This window comes from Mirounga leonina, unplaced genomic scaffold (assembly GCF_011800145.1).
Source record: "Mirounga leonina isolate KUSES-001 unplaced genomic scaffold, KU_Mleo_1.0 Mir_94, whole genome shotgun sequence".
NCBI classification, from domain to species: Eukaryota; Metazoa; Chordata; class Mammalia; order Carnivora; family Phocidae; genus Mirounga; species Mirounga leonina.
The window spans coordinates 50,194,937-50,212,633 of NW_023270855.1; the positions used below are offsets into that span (position 1 = coordinate 50,194,937).

A 17,697-nucleotide genomic window follows, 5' to 3' on the forward strand; every position below is an offset into this window, starting at 1 on the left:
CCTTCCTTCCTTCCTTCCTTCCTTCCTTCCTTCCTTCCTTCCTTCCTCCCTCCCTCCCTCCCTCCCTCCCTCCCTCCCTCTCTCTCTCTCTCTCTCTCTTTCTTTCTTTCTTTCTTTCTTTCTTTCTTTCTTTCTTTCTTTCTTTCTTTCAGCTTGAGCCAAATTTAGCTCAGCATCAGAAACTGACAAATCAGACTGACTCCCTGAGGGTGGGGCTCAGGAATCTGCATTTGGCCACAACCCTAGGTAATCCTGACACACACTTATCATGAGAACCAAGCTGGATTGACTTCCAAATGAGACTTTGGGGCTGGGCCACACTCAGGAGGCACATGACCTTAAACATGTGCTGTCACCTCCATCTTGATCTCCTTGCTTCTGCCCTCACTGCAGCAGCTAAATGGATATTCTCAAAATATAAATCAGATCATATCAGCTCTGCTTAAAACCTTCCTTATAGCTGATGTCTGTTGCATTGGAGTGAAATCCAATGCCATTCGGGGCTCTGCTAAGCTCTGCATGCTCAGCCCCATCACCTCTCCATCCTCATCTCCCCCCACTCTCCCCCTGGCTTGCTCGCTTGGCTCCAGCTTTATTGGCCTCCTCACTACTCCTCCAAATCCAGACACCTTCTCACTTAAGAGACTTTGTGCTTGGGATTCCTCTCCGTTACGGTCCTTGATGCCATCCTCATATATGAAATCACCTGCTCTCCTTTGGCTTGTTTATTGTCGGGCTACACAGACCAGAATGTAACCTCCACAAGGCAGAGGTGTGTCCATCTGGGTCCCCACTGTGCCGTCAGCGGCATGTGGCATGAGGAAAACCATGAGGGGACATCTGTTGAGTGAATGGGTGGTGGACTAAAGGCTTGGGGGCAGCATAGTGTGGCTCCATGAGACCATGTGTGTCCTAATAACCACAGTATGTGTGTTTGGGGCAATGGATGAATTAATATTTGCGTGAATATAAGCATCGATGGGTGGATAAACAGATGAAAAAAATATACATTGGTGGCTGGATGGACAGATATCAAGTAGATGGATGTATAAACTGATGGACAAATTGTGGACGAATGGAAGGAGATAGCCAGATAGGATGAGAGGCTGCTAAAATAGAGTTGTGGATGGAGGAATAAAAATATGATAGTAAATAGATGGGTGGATGATGGATTAATAAATAGATACATAGGTATTGATGGATGGATGAGTGGTGAGTAGGTGGGTGAATAAATGAATGGGTGACTGAATGGCTAGATATATAAAAAGATGGATAGATGAAAATAGATGTGCAAGGCAAAGAGCGAACTGTACTATAGGGACTTCAGTTAATAATCATATATCCATATTGGTTCAATTATAACAAATGTGTCACACAAACACAACATGTGAAGAATAGAGGCAACTGTGAGGAAAGGGGGTATGTGGGAACTCAATGTACTTTCCAGTCAATTTTTCAGTAAATCTAAAATACTTTTAAAAATAAAGTCTATTAATTTTTAAAAATAGATGTATAATGGATAACAGATAATATGAATGAACAAAGGGATGATAATCAAATGACTGGATGAATGGATGGGATGGATGGATGGATGGGATGGATGGATGGGATGGATAGATGGGTGGATGGATGGATGAATGGGTGGATGGATGGATGCGTGGGTGGATGGATGGATGCATGGGTGGATGGATGGATGGGATGGATGGGTGGATGGATGGAAGGATGGACAGGATGGATGGGTGGATGGATTAATGGATGGATAGGATGGATGGATGAATGGGATGGATTGATGGATGGGATGGATTGATGGATGGATGGATAGATGGATGGGATGGATGGATGGATGGATGAGTGGGCAGGATGGATGGATGGATGGATGGGCAGGATGGATGGATGGACAGAATGGATGGATGGATGGACAGGATGGAGAGATGGGTGGATGGATGAATGGATGGATGGGGTGGGTGGAAGGATGAATGGATGAAGAGATGGTACATGGATGGATGGAAAAACTGATGGATTAGCAAATGAATATATGGAGGATGGATGGGTAATTGGATGGATGTTCTATATTGAATGAAATGAAAACAGATAAACCAATAGATGGCTAGGTTATAAACAGATGAGATGGATAATCAATGACTGAATAAATAGGTAGATAAACGTACAGGTGGATAGTCAATATGGTGACTAGGGCTCAGACAGGCCGCTGAGCAACCATGACCAGCATGCATCCCCCCATCTTCCCTGCGATCCTGCAGGCAGCCACACCTTCCACGTATTCCATGACCATGCAGAGGTGGCGCCGGGTCTCGAAGGAGCAGAACATGCCAACCACAAAGGGGTTCTCGGCAAAGGTGAGTATATCACGCTCCACGAAGGCCTGCTGGATCTGGTTGCGCAAGATCAGGTTCTGTTTGTTGATCTTCTTCATTGCAAAGCGCTGTCTCGTGTCGCGGTGCCGCACAAGGTAGACAGCGCTGCAGGGGGAGAGAGCGAGGACCGGCCATCACCTCCGAGACACCCGGCCTCCGCCACCCTCCCCCCGCCAGAGCCCCGGGTGGCTCACCCGTAGGCACCATTGCTTATGAGCTTGATGGTCTCGAAGTCATTCTCTCCAGGTGGTTTCTTAGCCTTGGTGGTGGTGCTGCGGCCCTGCAGGGGATAAATGGAGACGACCACCACCATCATAAAATTGGAACTCTTATTATTCCATTGACATATGAGGAATCTGAGGGGGTGGATGGATCCTTCACCCAAGTGCCACAGTAAAGGAGTAACAAAGTCAGGACTTGAACCATACTGTCTGACTCTGAAGCCATATTCCTAACTTTTTTCCATTAGGAAAGAAGCCTACAAAATAATCACCTTAATATACAAAGAACTTCCAGAAATCAATAACAAAAAGCCTAACAATAGAAGAGAAAATATAGGCAAGATAGTTCATAGTTCATGTATCTTGCTTATATTTTCTCTTCAATTGTTCATGTATTGCCTATGAAAAGATGCTGAACCTCATATATGGTGGCAGAAGAGCAAATTAAAACTACCCCAAGATATAATTTTTCACCTAGCAGATTGGCAAAAAAATCCAAAAGGCTGACACACTCTGAGTAAAGCTGTGGAGGAACAGGTACTTTTATACCTTGCTATTTGGAGTGTGAATTGGTACAACCTCCATGGCAGGTACTTTGGCATATAAAAGAATTCCAAATGCATGTTCCCTTTGATCCAGTAATTTCATTTTTGAATTAATGCTACAGATTTGCTTGTGAAAAATGACAAATGTATTATCTTGCCCATTGCAACACTGGTAACAGCTCATATGTTCATCTATAGGAAATTGGTTAAATAAACACATGAGGAGTATCTGTGTAAAGGAATATTGTGCCACTGTTAGAAAGAGTAAGGAATCTCTCAGTACATTTATTCAGAAGGCCCTCCAAAGTATTTTATTAAGTGGGTGGGAGGGGAAGCAAGGAACAATATGTACTGTATGTTTTTGTGGCAAAATAGAGCTAGCTATCTAATCATATTTGGGGGGTGCTCAGTAGCACATATACTAATAATATTTGGGGGGATATAGGTCAGTGGGGGACAAGGGTGGGTATAGGATATTTCACTGTATACCTTTTTTTAAAATTATGTTTATTTTTCTTTAGGATGAAGAGATTCATTCCATAAACATTACACAAGAATGTGTGATATAAAAATATTAAATGTGTATGCTCCTCAGAATGTAGCCTAAAAACATCTGACACAAAAAATTGATAGACTTGCAGGAAGAAATTGCTGAAAACCAGGATTTAACACATATTTCTCAGAAACTATTAGATTAATCAGGAAAAAAAAAAAAGAATAGGGAGATGGAAGATTTGAATCACTCAACAAGTTTGATTGAATGGAATAGGTAGAATCCTACAAACAACAATTAAAGATAAATACCTTTTTAGTGTTTTAGAGTTTTGAGTGATGTCATTCCATTACCTATTCAAAAAATTAAACAAATGGCATGGGTAGTGAGATTCTGTTAAATATATATATAAAGGAAAGATGTGTTTGTATATGTGTGAGAATTCATAGATAGAGTTTGAAACAAAGGGTGTTACAAGTTCAAATGCCTTCAGGGGCCAGGCAGGATAGGTGGGGGCCATGGGTGACTGGGAGGCAGGTACCCCTTATCACAAGCCAGCCCCCACTTAGTGCCAGCTGGCTCCACAACCATGTTATTAGAACCTCTGATTTTTCTTTTTCTTTTTCTTTTTCTTTTTTTTTAAGATTTTATTTATTTATTTGAGAGAGAGAGAATGAGAGACAGAGAGCATGAGAGGGAGGAGGGTCAGAGGGAGAAGCAGACTCCCTGGCGAGCAGGGAGCCCGATGCGGGACTCGATCCCGGGACTCCAGGATCATGACCTGAGCCGAAGGCAGTCTCTTAACCAACTGAGCCACCCAGGTGCCCCTTCTTTTTCTTTTTTTTTTAAGATTTTATTTATTTGATAGAGAGTGACACAGCGAGAGAGGGAACACAAGCAGGGGGAGTGGGAGAGGGAGAAGCAGGCTTCCCGCCAAGCAGGGAGCCCGATGCGGGGCTCGATCCCAGGACTCTGGAATCATGACCTGAGCCGAAGGCAGACGCCCAACGACTGAGCCACCCAGGTGCCCCTAGAACCTCTGATTTTTCAAAAGAAGGCCCACACTCAGATTTTGAGTCAAAATCATCTCCTTTCTATATTTTGCTTCAAATTTTTAAAAAAAACACTGCACAGTTCAGCAAAAACACATGTGTGGCCAGTATGTGACATGGGGACATCCGTCAAAGTGTGGCTGGCTTAGAGGTGGGATTATGGCAATTTTCACTATGCTGAGCTGTTAACACAGAGAGACATCCAACCTACTCAAAACCCCATGCAGGGCTCCCCACAATTACCATATGACCAGCAATTCTGCTCCTGGGTATAAACTCAAAAGAGCTGAAACAGTTGTCCAAACACTTGTACACAAATGTTCATAGCAGCACTGTTCATACAACCAAAAGATAGAAACAACCCAAATATCCATCCATGGACAATGGGACAAACAAATATGGTGGATCCCTATGACGGAATATTATTCAGCCATAAAAAGGAATGAAGCACTGATTTCATGTTACAATATGGATGAACCTTGAAAATGTTATGCCAGATGCAAAAGGCCACAGAGTGAAAGTGAATTTATATGAAATGTATAGGAAATATACATTTCTGTGAAATATGAAATTTATATGAAATATCCAGAATAGGCAAATCTATAGAGTCAGAATGCAGATTAGTGGTTGCCCAGGGGCTGGTGGGGGGAGGGGGAATGGGGAGAAACTGCTTAATGGGGACATGGTTTCCTTTTGGGGTAATGAAAATGTTCCAGAACTAGAGAGAGGTGATGGCCACACAACATTGTGAATGTACTAAAACCCAACGAATTGTTTATTTTAAAATGGTTAAAATGGGGGTGCCTGGGTGGCTCAGTCTGTTAAGCATCCAACTCTTGGTTTCAGCTCAGGTCATGATCTCAGGGTGGTGAGATCAAGCCCCATGTGGGGCTCCATACTCAACACCAAGCCTGCTTGTCCCTCTCCTTCTGCTTCTATCTCCACCTCTCTCTCGCACTCTCGAATAAATAAAAAATCTTTTTAAAAATGTTTTAAAGGGCGCCTGGGTGGCTCAGTTGGTTAAGCGACTGCCTTCAGCCCGGGTCATGATCCTGGAGTCCCAGGATCGAGTCCCGCATCGGGCTCCCTGCTAGGCAGGGAGCCTGCTTCTCCCTCTGACCCTCCCCCCTCTCATGTGCTCTCTGTCTCTCTCATTCTCTCTGTCTCAAATAAATAAATAAAATCTTTAAAAAATAAAAAATAAAAAAAATAAAAATGTTTTAAAATGGTTAAAATGGCACATTTTTATGTACCGTGTGTACATGGGTGTGTATTATGTGTATTTTACCATGAAAAGAAAAAAGCCCATGGAGGAACAGCTGTTATTATTAGCCCATTTCTCAGATGGGGAAACTGAGGCTCCTAGCGGGAACCAAGAGCCGCGGCCAGAACCAGAGTGCTGACCGCTGGCCCTCCCGGCCTTACCTCAGACAGGTCGTCCTGCTCAGGCGTGTTGGAGCCAGCGCTGTCCTGTTCCTCCAGGGGCACCACATCTAGGAAGGGACTGCAAGTGAGCAGAGGCAGGGGTCCGGGCGGGTCCACCCACAGCCCCCTGCGCCCACCAGCTGGCACCTGGGAAGGGGTCGCGGGTGAGGCCCAGCTGGCGGATGATGTAGCGGGGGATGTCGGTCTTGACAAGGTGGCCCTCCTTGGCATGGCCCTCTGCCGCCTCCAGCAGGTGGTAGAACTCCTCGGGGTTGAATTCCTAAGGCAGGGCAAGGACGGGCTGGCAGCGGGTCCAAGACCGCCCCCCACCCTCCCTCCTGCCCATGCCCAGCCCCCTCACCAGACACTCCAGCAGCCTCGCGGGGCGCGAGATGATAATGAGCAGCTTCTTGACCAGCTGAGTGACGAAGGCTACTTCCATGCTCTCGGAGCGTTCATAGGCCTGGGGTGGCGGGCACAGTGGTGGGGGGTGGTTCACGGGTGCTCTGCTTTAGCCAGGCCCCTCTCCCAACCCCACACACTGCTGCTGGTGTCCCATTTTATGAGTGAGAAAACTAAGGCCAAGGCCACACGGTAAAAATTATGATGATGGGGGCGCCTGGGTGGCCCAGTTGGCTGAGCATCGGACTCTTGGTTTGGGCTCAGGTCCTGATCTCATGAGTCTTGAGATGGAGCCCCATGATGGGCTCCATGCCCAGGGCAGAGTCAGCTGGAGGATTCTCTTCCTCTGCCCCTCCCCCCACTCACGTGCGCACGCTCTCTCTACCTCTCTCAGATAAATAAATAAATCTTTTTTTTAAGACTTTATTTATTTGGGGCGCCTGGGTGGCTCAGTCGTTAAGCGTCTGCCTTCGGCTCAAGTCATGATCCCAGGGTCCTGGGATTGAGCCCCGCATCGGGCTCCTTGTTTGGAGGGAAGCCTGCTTCTCCCTCTCCCACTCCCCCTGCTTGTGTTCCCTCTCTCGCTGTGTCTCTCTCTGTCAAATAAATAAATAAAATCTTAAAAAAAAAAAAAGACTTTATTTATTTGTCAGAGGGAGAGAGAGAGCGCACAAGCAGGGGGAGCGGCATGCGGAGGGAGAAGCAGGCTCCCCACTGAGCAAATAGCCCAAAGTGGGACTTGATCCCAGGACCCCAGGACCATGACCCGAGCCAAAGGCAGACACTTAACTGACTGAGCCACCCAGGCATCCCTAAATAAATAAATCTTTAAAAAAAAATGATGATGATGATCATAGGCAGCGCTGTCCTAAAACCTTCACTCATTCAGTTCATCTTCAAAACAACCCTATATTCCAGGCCAAGTTAGAATCCCTCTGCCTGGCATTCTCTCCTCTCCAGTCCCTGGGCAGCTCCCTACTTCTGCTCCTTCGGTCTCTGCTCCATTGTCACCTCCTCATGGAGGCCTCCCCTGACCCCACCACCCAACTCTAAAAATCACACCCACACCCCACCTCCTGACTGCATCTTCAATCGCTATTACCCTACTCTACTTCTCCTGTTTTCTACCCCATGAAGCCCCTTCTAAAAAGCCATATATAAATTTCTCTATCATGCCTCTCAGGGCCAAGACCAGGGTGAGGCAATGAGACATTCACCTTGATGCCAAAAATCTCAGTCTTCAAGATAACTGATATTTTAATGCAGTATTTGAAAAAATAATGCAAAAGATCTATGATAAGCAAAATAACAAAATTTAAATAAGGATAGGATCCAGTAGGGTTGTGCCAAGCCATATTGGAGCTTGAAGCAAAAGGAATAGTGTGTGGCAATCTATACATGGTTTCTCAATGATTTTTTTAAAGTTGGATTTATTTATTTGAGGGGGAGAGGGGGGAGAGGGAGCGGGAGAGAGAATCTCAAGTAGACTCTGCACTGAATATGGAGCCCTGTGCCGGGCTCGATCCCATGACCCTGAGATCATGACCTGAGCTGAAATCAAGAGTTTTACACTTAACCAACAGAGCCACCAAGGAGCCCCTCAGTGATTAACAGTTTTAATGAAAATATTATTGATGAGTTTGTTTTCATTAAAAGCAGGAAAGTAAAATTCTAACAAATTCTAGTTTGATTATAAATAAAATACTTGGGGCACCTGGGTGGCTCAAGTCATTAAGCATCTACTTTCAGCTCAGGTCATGATCTCAGGGTCCTGGGATCCAGCTCCACATTGGGCTCCCTGCTCAGCAGGGAGCCTGCTTCTCCCTCTCCCTCAGCTGCTCCCCCTACTTGTGCTCTCTCGTCAAATAAATAAATAAAAAATCTTTAAAAAATTTTTGAAAAATACTTAAAATAATGTTAAGTTTTAATACACCTACTTTTTAATTTTTTCAATAATTAATGTTTTTTGGGGCGCCTGGGTGGCTCAGTCGTTAAGCGTCTGCCTTCGGCTCAGGTCATGATCCCAGGGTCCTGGGATCGAGCCCCGCATCAGGCTCCCTGCTCCGCGGGAAGCCTGCTTCTCCCTCTCCCGCTCCCCCTGCTTGTGTTCCCTCTCTCGCTGTGTCTCTCTCTGTCAAATAAATAAATAAAAATCTTTAAAAAATAATTAATTAATTAATTAATTAATTAATTAATTAATTAATTTTGGGGGGGGTGAATCACTTGCCTCATCCTAGTCCCAGTCCTGATGCCTATTATTTATCTTCTGACTCTTCCTATTAGAATGTCAGCTTCCTGAGGGCAGGGACTTTTGTTTGTTTTATTTCTAGGTAATTCTCCAGCTTCTAGGGCAGTGGGAGGCCCAAATAGGTGCTTGATGAATATTTGTGGAGTTAATGAATGAGCAAATTCCCTTCTTATAGCAGAAGGACTGAGGTGCAGAGAGGTTAAGTAACTTGGCAAAGGCTGCACAGTAAGTGATGAGCTAGATATGAATCTAGGCCATTTGGAGTCTGTGCCCTCAAATCCTATGAACCTAGTGGCAGAATCCAGACTCAAACCAGATCTGATGCTAAAACCCATAATGATACCAATGTACTGCCCTTCAGGTCTGAGTGGGGGCCTACAGCCCAAAGCTCTGTATTTTGGTCCTTGTGCCCTTATCCAACTTCATTTCACTTGGCTTCTGTGCTCCTGGAATTTCCCAGACTCGATTCTCACGTCTGGCTCTTCACTCTGCTCAGCACACATTTCCCCCAGCATTTCTCATAACTGTCATTTCCTCATTATTCTTGCCCCAATTTCAATGTCACCTCCTCCGGGGAGGCCTCCTGGACATTACAAGGCAGCCCCTGACACTCTGTCAGGTTGCCCTGTTCTATTTGCTTCATAGCCCTAAGCATCAGCTGAAATCAAGGAATTCCTTGATTTGTCTGTTTCCATGTTTCCTATCCACCTCCCACATTAGAATATCAGCCCCAAAGGGGCGCCTGGATGGTTTAGTCAGTTAAGCGTTGGACTCTTGATTTCATTTCTGTTCAGGTTATGATCTCTGCCTCATGAGATCAAGCCCCTGCCAGCTCCCCGCTCAGTGGGGAATCTGCTTCTCCCTCTCCCTCTGCCTGCTGCTCCACCTGCTTGTACACTCTCTCTTTCTGTCAAAAATAAATAAAAATCTTAAAAAAAAAAAAAAGTGCACCTGGGTGGCTCAGCCAGTTAAGCGTCTGCCTTCAGCTCAGGTCATGATCCCAGGGTCCTGGGATGGAGCCCCACATCGGGCTCCCTGCTCAGCGGGAAGCCTGCTTCTCCCTCTCCCACTCCCCCTGCTTGTGTTCCCTCTCTCACTGTGTCTCTCTCTGTCAAATAAATAAAATCTTTAAAAAAAAAAAAAGAGGGGCGCCTGAGTGGTTCAGTTGGTTAAGTGTCAGACTCTTGATTTCAGCTCAGGTCATGATCTCAGGTCATGATCCCTGCTCAGCGGGGAGTCGGCTTGAGATTCTCTCTCTCTCTCCCTCCCCCTCTGCCCCTCCCCTGTGCTCTCTCTCACTTGCACTCTCCCTCTCTTTCTCAAATAAATACACAAAATCTTAAAAAAAAAAAAAAAAAAAAGAGTATCAGCCCCAAGAGGGCAGGAATATTTCTCTGGTTTGTTCACTGCTGGGTTCCCAGTACCCCAGCACACAGCAGTTGCTTCATAATTTCAGTAAGTGAGACAAGAAATAAGACCAAAAAAAAAAAAATACATCATGCTGGATGGTGCTAAGTGCTAAGGAGAAAACTAAAGAGACAGTGGGTGGTGAGTTTGAGCAGAGGTTTACATTTTAAATAAGGGGGTCTAGAGGCCACCTTAGAGTAAAGACCTGAAAGAGGTGAGGGAGGTTAAATTCTTGCCGCCCCCATCAGACCTAGCCGAAGACCACGGCCTTCTCTTAGGGAGCACGTCTTTCTTGTCCACCCCTGGAATCTCAGCTCCACGCTGGCGCCTGGCACGCGGTAGGCGCCCTCTGAATGGAAGTGGGGTGAAGGAAAGCATTGGGCACGAATGAGGCCAGCCTCCCGTGCACTCACGTCCTGCAGCAGCTTCTCCAGGTTCTCCTGCAATTCGTAGAAGTAGACGGTGGTGATGAGGCCGTCTCGAGACTTGGTCAGGCAGTCCCGGGCCAACTCGATGATCTGGTGGTGGATGAAGCTGAGCACGCCGTCGGCCAGCGGCAGCACGCTGTCAGGTTCGTAGGCGCGGGCGAAATCGCGCAGCTTCTCCTCCATCTGCGCGGTGGCCTGCGGGAGGGACAGAGGCGGGGCGGGGGTGCCGGCGCGGAGCTGCGCCTGGAGGCAGTGGCCACCAGGAGCCTGCGCTGCGCGCGCCGGCCACCAGGGGGCGCGCAGAGCTAAGGCGAGCGAGGGCTCCCGCCGCCCGGCCTCCCAGCGGGCGCCCCCCCGCCCCGCCTCACCTTCGGGAACCTCTCCTTGTAGACATGGTTCATCATCACGATCTCGTTGTCGTAGGAAGAGGGGGAGCGCCCGGGGCTGCGGGGAGAGAAGCCCATCCTGTCCAGCCCCCTGCCTTCGAAAACAGCCAGGCACCAGATTCCTCCCCACCGCCCCCCCCCCCCCCCCCCCCGGAAAACTTCCCCCCCCGTGTTGCAACTCGTTTAATCCCGCGGACAGGGATCTCGCAGTACACAGACCCCCAGATCATCAGCTTGGGTGGGTGTGTGGGGGGGTGTCTGCCCACCTGAGGCTCCGCGAGCGAGGCCGCACGGCAGGAGAGCGGCGGCCACCATCCTCGTCAGTGATGCTCTCGGTGCTGCCAAAGTGTTTGGAGAGGAAGTGGAGCTCATCCACGGTAGGCTGGTAGGGCAGCTGGTGCAGGCGCTCCTGGGAGGAGCAGGAAGACTGCGGGGAGGAGCGGGGCCGGGGTCAGAGCCACCGCGGTCCCCCCACATCTCGCGACCCTGGGCTGGGACTCCTGGGGCTGATGGGCCACTGGGCAGGGTCGGGATCAGGACCTGGTTTATGATCCTTGGATCCCAGGGTCCAGGTTGGGACTCCTGGAGACAGACAGGGGGACAGGGACAGACACGGATGAGAACTGTGACACTCACACAGATGTGGCCAGTGGGAGCCTGTTTAAAACCTGAGTCAAGTCACATCCCTCCTCTGTTCAGAACCCTCCATGGCTCCCACCTTACTCAGTGTGGACCCTAAAGTCCTTCCCAAGACCCACAACATCTTGCAAGATTAGGTCCTATCTCTCTGCTGTCACCTCCTCCCACTCTCCCCATCATTTACTCGGCTCCAGCTGCATAGTCCTCCTTGATGGTCTTTGAACAAGCCACACACACCCCTGCCTTGGGGCCTTTGCACTGACTGTTCCCTCTGCCTGGAGCATATCTACTACTGATCATTCCCCCTTCACATCTTTGCTTAAATGTCACCCCTCTGGGTGACATTCATCCCTCTGAATACACATCCATCATTCCCTATCCCTGTCCTATCTTGTTTCTTCTTGCCATATTTATCTCCTGACTTACTATATCTTTACTACTAATTTTTATTGCTGTCTGCTCCTTGATGGTAAGATCTTGGTTCTGCTTGGTCCCTAGTCAGGACCTAACATGCACAAACATAGACCCACAGATATCAGTGGAGAAAACAAGGATATCCACTGGATTCTGCAGGCAGAAGGATCCTTTGAAACATTACATCACTCACTCCCCATCCCATCAGAGTCTATTAAAATAATTTTTTCAATGCACATAACCTATGACCTACAGAACCACAATTTCAAATATTTCAGGCTGAAATTTTAGTATAATTTAATATAAAGCAAAAAAGACTTTGTATGGCTTCCCACCACATTTAGAATAAGACCTACTTCCCTGCCCTGGCTGAGAAGCCCCAGTATGACCAAGGGTGCTGCCTGCCTCACCCCCGTTCCTCCACTTCCAACCCAAAGCTCCAACCACTCAAAGCTATCTTCAGCTTTCCAAAGGCAACAAGTTGTCTGTTGCCTCTGGGAGTTTACACATGCTGTTCCCTCGTCCTCTTCCTGAAACACCCTTCCTTTCCTTCTTCCACCTGCCAAACTCCTGCTGCTCCTTTGTCTTGGCTTCAATTCCACGTCTTCCAGGAAGCCTTCCTTGACCCTCCCCCCAGCTGAATCAGGTCCCCCCTATATTGCTATCACCTCGTCTGGTGCTACTCCCATAACAGCTCCCACCACCCCGTGTTGCAAATGTCTTCTTACTGCTCTGTCTCCCCTCATGAGGGCTTCATCAGTCCTTGGATCCTGGCCCAGCTTATAGAGCCCACCCACCATATGACAGTCACATAAATGTCTACTGAACATCATACCAATGGATGGATGAGTGAACCAGAAACACAGGTAGAAAAGGGAGCAGATGGAGAGAGAGAGACTTTGGGTGTTGCAGGGGTGGAGCAAATGTGTTCTGGGTGAAGGGTGTGCTGACCTTGGCCAGCTGAGCCCCTTGGGCAAGTGGCTCAACACATGAGCCTTAATATCTTTATCTGTAAAATAAGTCAGTGATGAGTAGGACCCCCAAGAAGATATGTTGAGGGCAGAGAACAGGGCTTTCGAGGGGACCTGTAACTTGCCAATAGATGGACGGGTGACATCTTGGAAAACAAGAAAAAACCCAAACTCTCCTTAAGGTCAGCCTGACCACTGGCCTGGGTGTGGGCCTTCAGGTTGCAGGGCTTCCCTGAAACTCCCACCCACTCGCCCACTTGCCAACTCACCGAGACGGTGGAGCTGGGTGTGTTGGTGCCATAGCCAGACGAAGGAAGCGAAGCCAGAGACCAACGGCGTCCGTCCGCCCTGGAACCCAGCCAAGATGTTCAGAGGCTGCAAGGCCCCACTGGTCCCCCCACTCCTCAGGGTGTGATAGAAGCCACTGGCCACCACCAGGGTAAGGGATGCGGGGATATATCTGTGCTCTGCCTGAGATTCCAAAAGGCCCTCAGAGCCAAGGGGGTAAAAAGGAAGTCTTGCAGCCAGGCACCAGGGACCTGGAGCAAAGATCAGTCTCCTCTACTCCTTACGATGATCCTCCTTTCCTGTCATCCTCACATCAAACAAGCCTCCAAAGCGAACCCCGAGGAGGACCAGAAAAAGCCCACTCAGGGAAATCAATCCAGAGGAGTCCCAATAGTTGCCCCCAATGAGAAAGCGCTCAGAGTGAGACCACTTGAGTCTTTTCAGAGAAGAAAGGCCCCTCCCTCAAACATACACACACACATACACACACACATGATCACTCTCATGTCCACACCCACTAGTGTTGTTGCAACTAGTGTGGTCAAATTCACACACTGACAGTCACACACATTCACACATGACTCCTCAACACACTCACACACACTCACTGTCCCCTACGTGGATCCAAATATCACACTTTCCTGCACTAACACCCACACACATGCAAAACCAGATATACACTCACATATAAACACATACACTTAGGACCCAGTATTCACCCTCTGACACAAAGACGCACACTCCCCCACACACTTTCTACCCTTCCATATTCACACAGACACATTTAAGAACCCTCACGCACTCAGTCACACATTCGAACTCCCACACAGCCACACATTCATTCACACTCCCACCAGACTGCACACTCACATGGAGACATTCCTGGAAGGGCATGCTCCCTCACATATTCACACACATTTACAAATGTACACGTACACACTCACACATGTTCACATTCGCACACTGCTGCACACCCCTATGGACACATGTGTAGGCACGGGCTGCCTCACATTTTCATAGTCTCACAAACTCATACTCGCACATCCACATCAGCACACAGATCGCACATCACAGGGACCCACACTCCCGTGCACGAGACTCGTCCCTCATTCCTCCCTCCAGGCAGTGCCCTCCCAGCCCAGGCAACTGCATCAAGCCCAATCTTAGAGCCATTTTCTGGCTCCCTGTTGCCCTCAGCTGAATTCCACAGCCAAGAGGGTCTTCCCCACCCACCCCAGGGAGCCATCCTCTGTCCCCACAGTCCCGTGTGAGTCCCACACGACAGCCTTCACCAGCCTTTGCGGTGATCCAGGTTTTCTGGTATGCCACCCCAACTTAACTCCGAAGATAGAGACTGGGTGTCATTCACCTGTTATGCTCAATTCCCAGATCACAGCACGTGTTCAGACAACGTTTTTAGAATGAATAAAGTTTAAAGAAAAAGAGACCCGCGCAAACATCCTGGTGACTCCCAGAAGTTTCTCCAAAACACATTGGAGGAATCTTTTTGCCTCCCCCAATTTCGCCAAAAGCCCGAGGAAATTCATTAGCGACTCTCCAGAAACCCCCAAAGACCCCAGTAGGGACACCTGAAATTCCTCCTCTTGGGCCCTCGAGAAATAGCCCCAGGTGCCCTTCCTCTTGTTGGAGATCAAGGGTCCCTCGGTGGGCATCATGAAGTCTGCGCTTGCGCACCTCATCTCCGCTCCCTGTCCTGTTGCTATGGAAACGCCCGGCCAGGAACTAGAGGCTAGGGAGACTGAGACCCTGGGCTCAGGGCGCAGGCGCTTTCGCTCCAAGGCAAAGGAAGTCCCACTCCTCCTCTGATTCCTGATAGGAGGTTGGCCCCGCCTTCTCATAGACCCCGCCCCTAAGGCCAGGCGCTTATTCCCGCTGGGACGTTGGGGCACTCTGCGCGTCCCTCGGGCCCTGGCTCAGGTGCAATTAGGAGGGGAACAGATGGTGGCCCAGACGGTGGGTCGGGAGGGTCCGGCCAGGGTTCTAGGGCCCTGGAGAGAGGGACTCACCTTCGGGAGGAGGCAAACGAGAAGTGGGCGGGGGTGTTGGGGGAGAAGTTGCGGGGGCTGTCCAGGGGACTGCTACCTGTGGCGGAAAGAGGGTGATTTTAAGGCTTGGCGTGGGAGGCAATCCCACCAGGCCTTCCAATCTTCAAAGAGGGTTGCAAACACCAGCTCCTCCCCGCTTTAGTCTAGCCACACCCACGTATGAGTTGACCACGGCCCCTTAGCTGTGGCCCCGCCTCCCTAAGTTACCGAGTCAGCCCAGCCCCCCTCCAGGCCGGTTCTGTCTTCGTCAGAGATGGCCCCGCTCCTCAGGTATGGTTCCTCCCTTCAGCCCCATCCTCTTTTCAATCTAGCTCTGTCTGAGCCTCTGCCCACCAATGCCTGTCCCTCTGCCGACTGACCAAGGCCACACAAGGATGGTCCCGCCCTTTGCCCAATCCGGCTCTTCCTCTGTCCAGACTCGGCCCAGTCCTGCGGCATGAACACACCCTTCGCCTGTGGCCCCTCCCTTAGGCTGTGGCCACGCCCCTAACGGGTGGCCACACCCCTCCTAGTCTGGTCCATACCCACCACCTGTCTCACCCAGGTGTCCAGGCAGTGGGGAGTGGGGTCGCGGCAGCGTGGGCGAAGTGCTGGTCAGGATGAGGCTTTTCCGGTTACTGGTGCGGCAGCTGCGCGGAAGGCGAGGCAAGGGGACCGGGCCAGGCCACAGCCCAGTGAGTTTGTGAACCCAACCGTCCACCTTCCCATCTCAGACCCCCACCTGTCCCCTCTCTGTGGGTGCTTGGAGGTGCCCCCAGAGGATTGCTCAGTGGAGGAGGTGACAGAGGTCTCAGCATGTGTGACCATGTGAGCACAACGTCAGTCATGGAATAATAGACATGCTGTCCATGTGACACCATTGGAGATACTGAGCGCACGCGTGCCTTTGGGGCTGTGCATGACATTCTCTGTATGTATGCACATGTGGCACCCAGGGTGTGAGCTCAGCACTGGGTTGGGTTTATCTTATGTGATACAACCTGTACCTTTGTGTGTCTATGTGGCACAGTGTGTAATGCCGCTTGTCCATGGCTGTGTGCCATTGTGTGCTGTACCACATGCGTGTATGATTTCTGCTGCATGTGTCTATGTCTTTGTGCGGCGTTCTAAGTCTGTGTGATATCCTGCCCTTGCGTATGTGACAATCTCCTCATGTATCCACGTGTAGCATCTATCGTGTCTGAGTTTCACACCCTGTGATACGGGGCATGTTTGAACCTGCCACCATGTGTGACATTCCCTAGATGAGTCTTCCATGTGTGATTCTGTGTCTCTCTATCTCTGCAAGATTCCCTGTGTCATTTATTCTGCATCCATGTAACACTGCATGTGACATGCTTAGGTGATATGATGTGCTGTGACATTGTTGGGTGCATGGATGTCATTGCCATACATGTGTCTGTGTGCATCTTAGATGCCAGAATCATGTGTGTGTGTGTGTATGTTACCATGCATGTGACATCTTACTGGGTGTACACAACTCTGTACCTGTGAGCTTACTCGTCTGTGTGTGATGCTGGGGGGTCCCTGTGTGTCTGGGCACGACTCGGACCTATGGCCCCTGTATGCGTGATGGCTCCAGGGTGTATCTGGGCCACTGGGGCTGTAGTGTGTGTATGTGTGTGACATCATGTCCTACGTGACGCTGTGTGTCACTATTTTCCGTATGAGGCTGTGTTCTTGGTGGGGGGTAGTTTGGGCTATGATAAAGCCCCCCCCTTTCCCTCTGCCCCTCAGGATCCCAGCTTCTGAAGAGGGAGCCCCCAGCCCCTCCATCCCCCTCACTCCCCGCCACAGTGACTGAGCATATTAGCGAGGCCAGGAACACGCGGCATGGGGGTGGGGGGGGAGGCCAGGCTGCGGCTATTGTTCCGAGGGTGCCAAGTCCCCCACCCTCCCCTTCTTCCCCTACCCCCACTGGGTTGCCGGAGTCCGCAGCGCCAGCACACAAAGGCGCCGCAACCCCCCACCCGGCGCAGCCTCCTCCCCCCCCGCCCCGTGGCGGTCCTCTCCGGCATACAGTCCCCCCAGTCTCGGCCCACACAGTCCCCAATTCAGCCCCATCCCCCCTCAGGAAGGGGCCGCACGGGCACCTCTGGCGCAGCTGGACCGGGTGCAGCATCCCGGGCCCCGCCCTGCGGCAGCGGCCAGAGGGGCGGCTTTGGTGGGGAGGGCCGGGTCAGGGTCTGAGGGATGGGGTTCTACCTCTTGGTGCGGCGGAACATACTGCCGCCAGGGAAGGAGGGCATCGAGAAATTGGAAAGCGCGGTCCAGAGAGAGTCAGACATGACCCGGCGGCGGCGACATGGTGGCAGGTGCGGCAGTGGCGGCGGCAGC

General features: G+C 50.0%; 1 protein-coding gene across 1 annotated transcript in view; it reads right to left on the reverse strand.

The window, feature by feature from the left end:
• Window positions 1-17,697, reverse strand: part of MAST1 (microtubule associated serine/threonine kinase 1) — a 25,565-nt gene extending 7,868 nt beyond the window's left edge. Inside the window, exons 1-12 of the mRNA XM_034996443.1 lie at window positions 17,566-17,697; window positions 15,901-15,989; window positions 15,322-15,397; window positions 13,276-13,354; window positions 11,249-11,409; window positions 10,965-11,040; window positions 10,582-10,791; window positions 6,473-6,574; window positions 6,259-6,391; window positions 6,112-6,179; window positions 2,570-2,655; window positions 2,272-2,480 (exon numbers count right to left, since the gene is read on the reverse strand). Coding sequence (XP_034852334.1) covers window positions 2,272-2,480; window positions 2,570-2,655; window positions 6,112-6,179; window positions 6,259-6,391; window positions 6,473-6,574; window positions 10,582-10,791; window positions 10,965-11,040; window positions 11,249-11,409; window positions 13,276-13,354; window positions 15,322-15,397; window positions 15,901-15,989; window positions 17,566-17,648 — 1,372 coding nt within the window. The 5' untranslated portion in view covers window positions 17,649-17,697. The remainder of the gene's footprint in view (window positions 1-2,271; window positions 2,481-2,569; window positions 2,656-6,111; window positions 6,180-6,258; window positions 6,392-6,472; window positions 6,575-10,581; window positions 10,792-10,964; window positions 11,041-11,248; window positions 11,410-13,275; window positions 13,355-15,321; window positions 15,398-15,900; window positions 15,990-17,565) is intronic.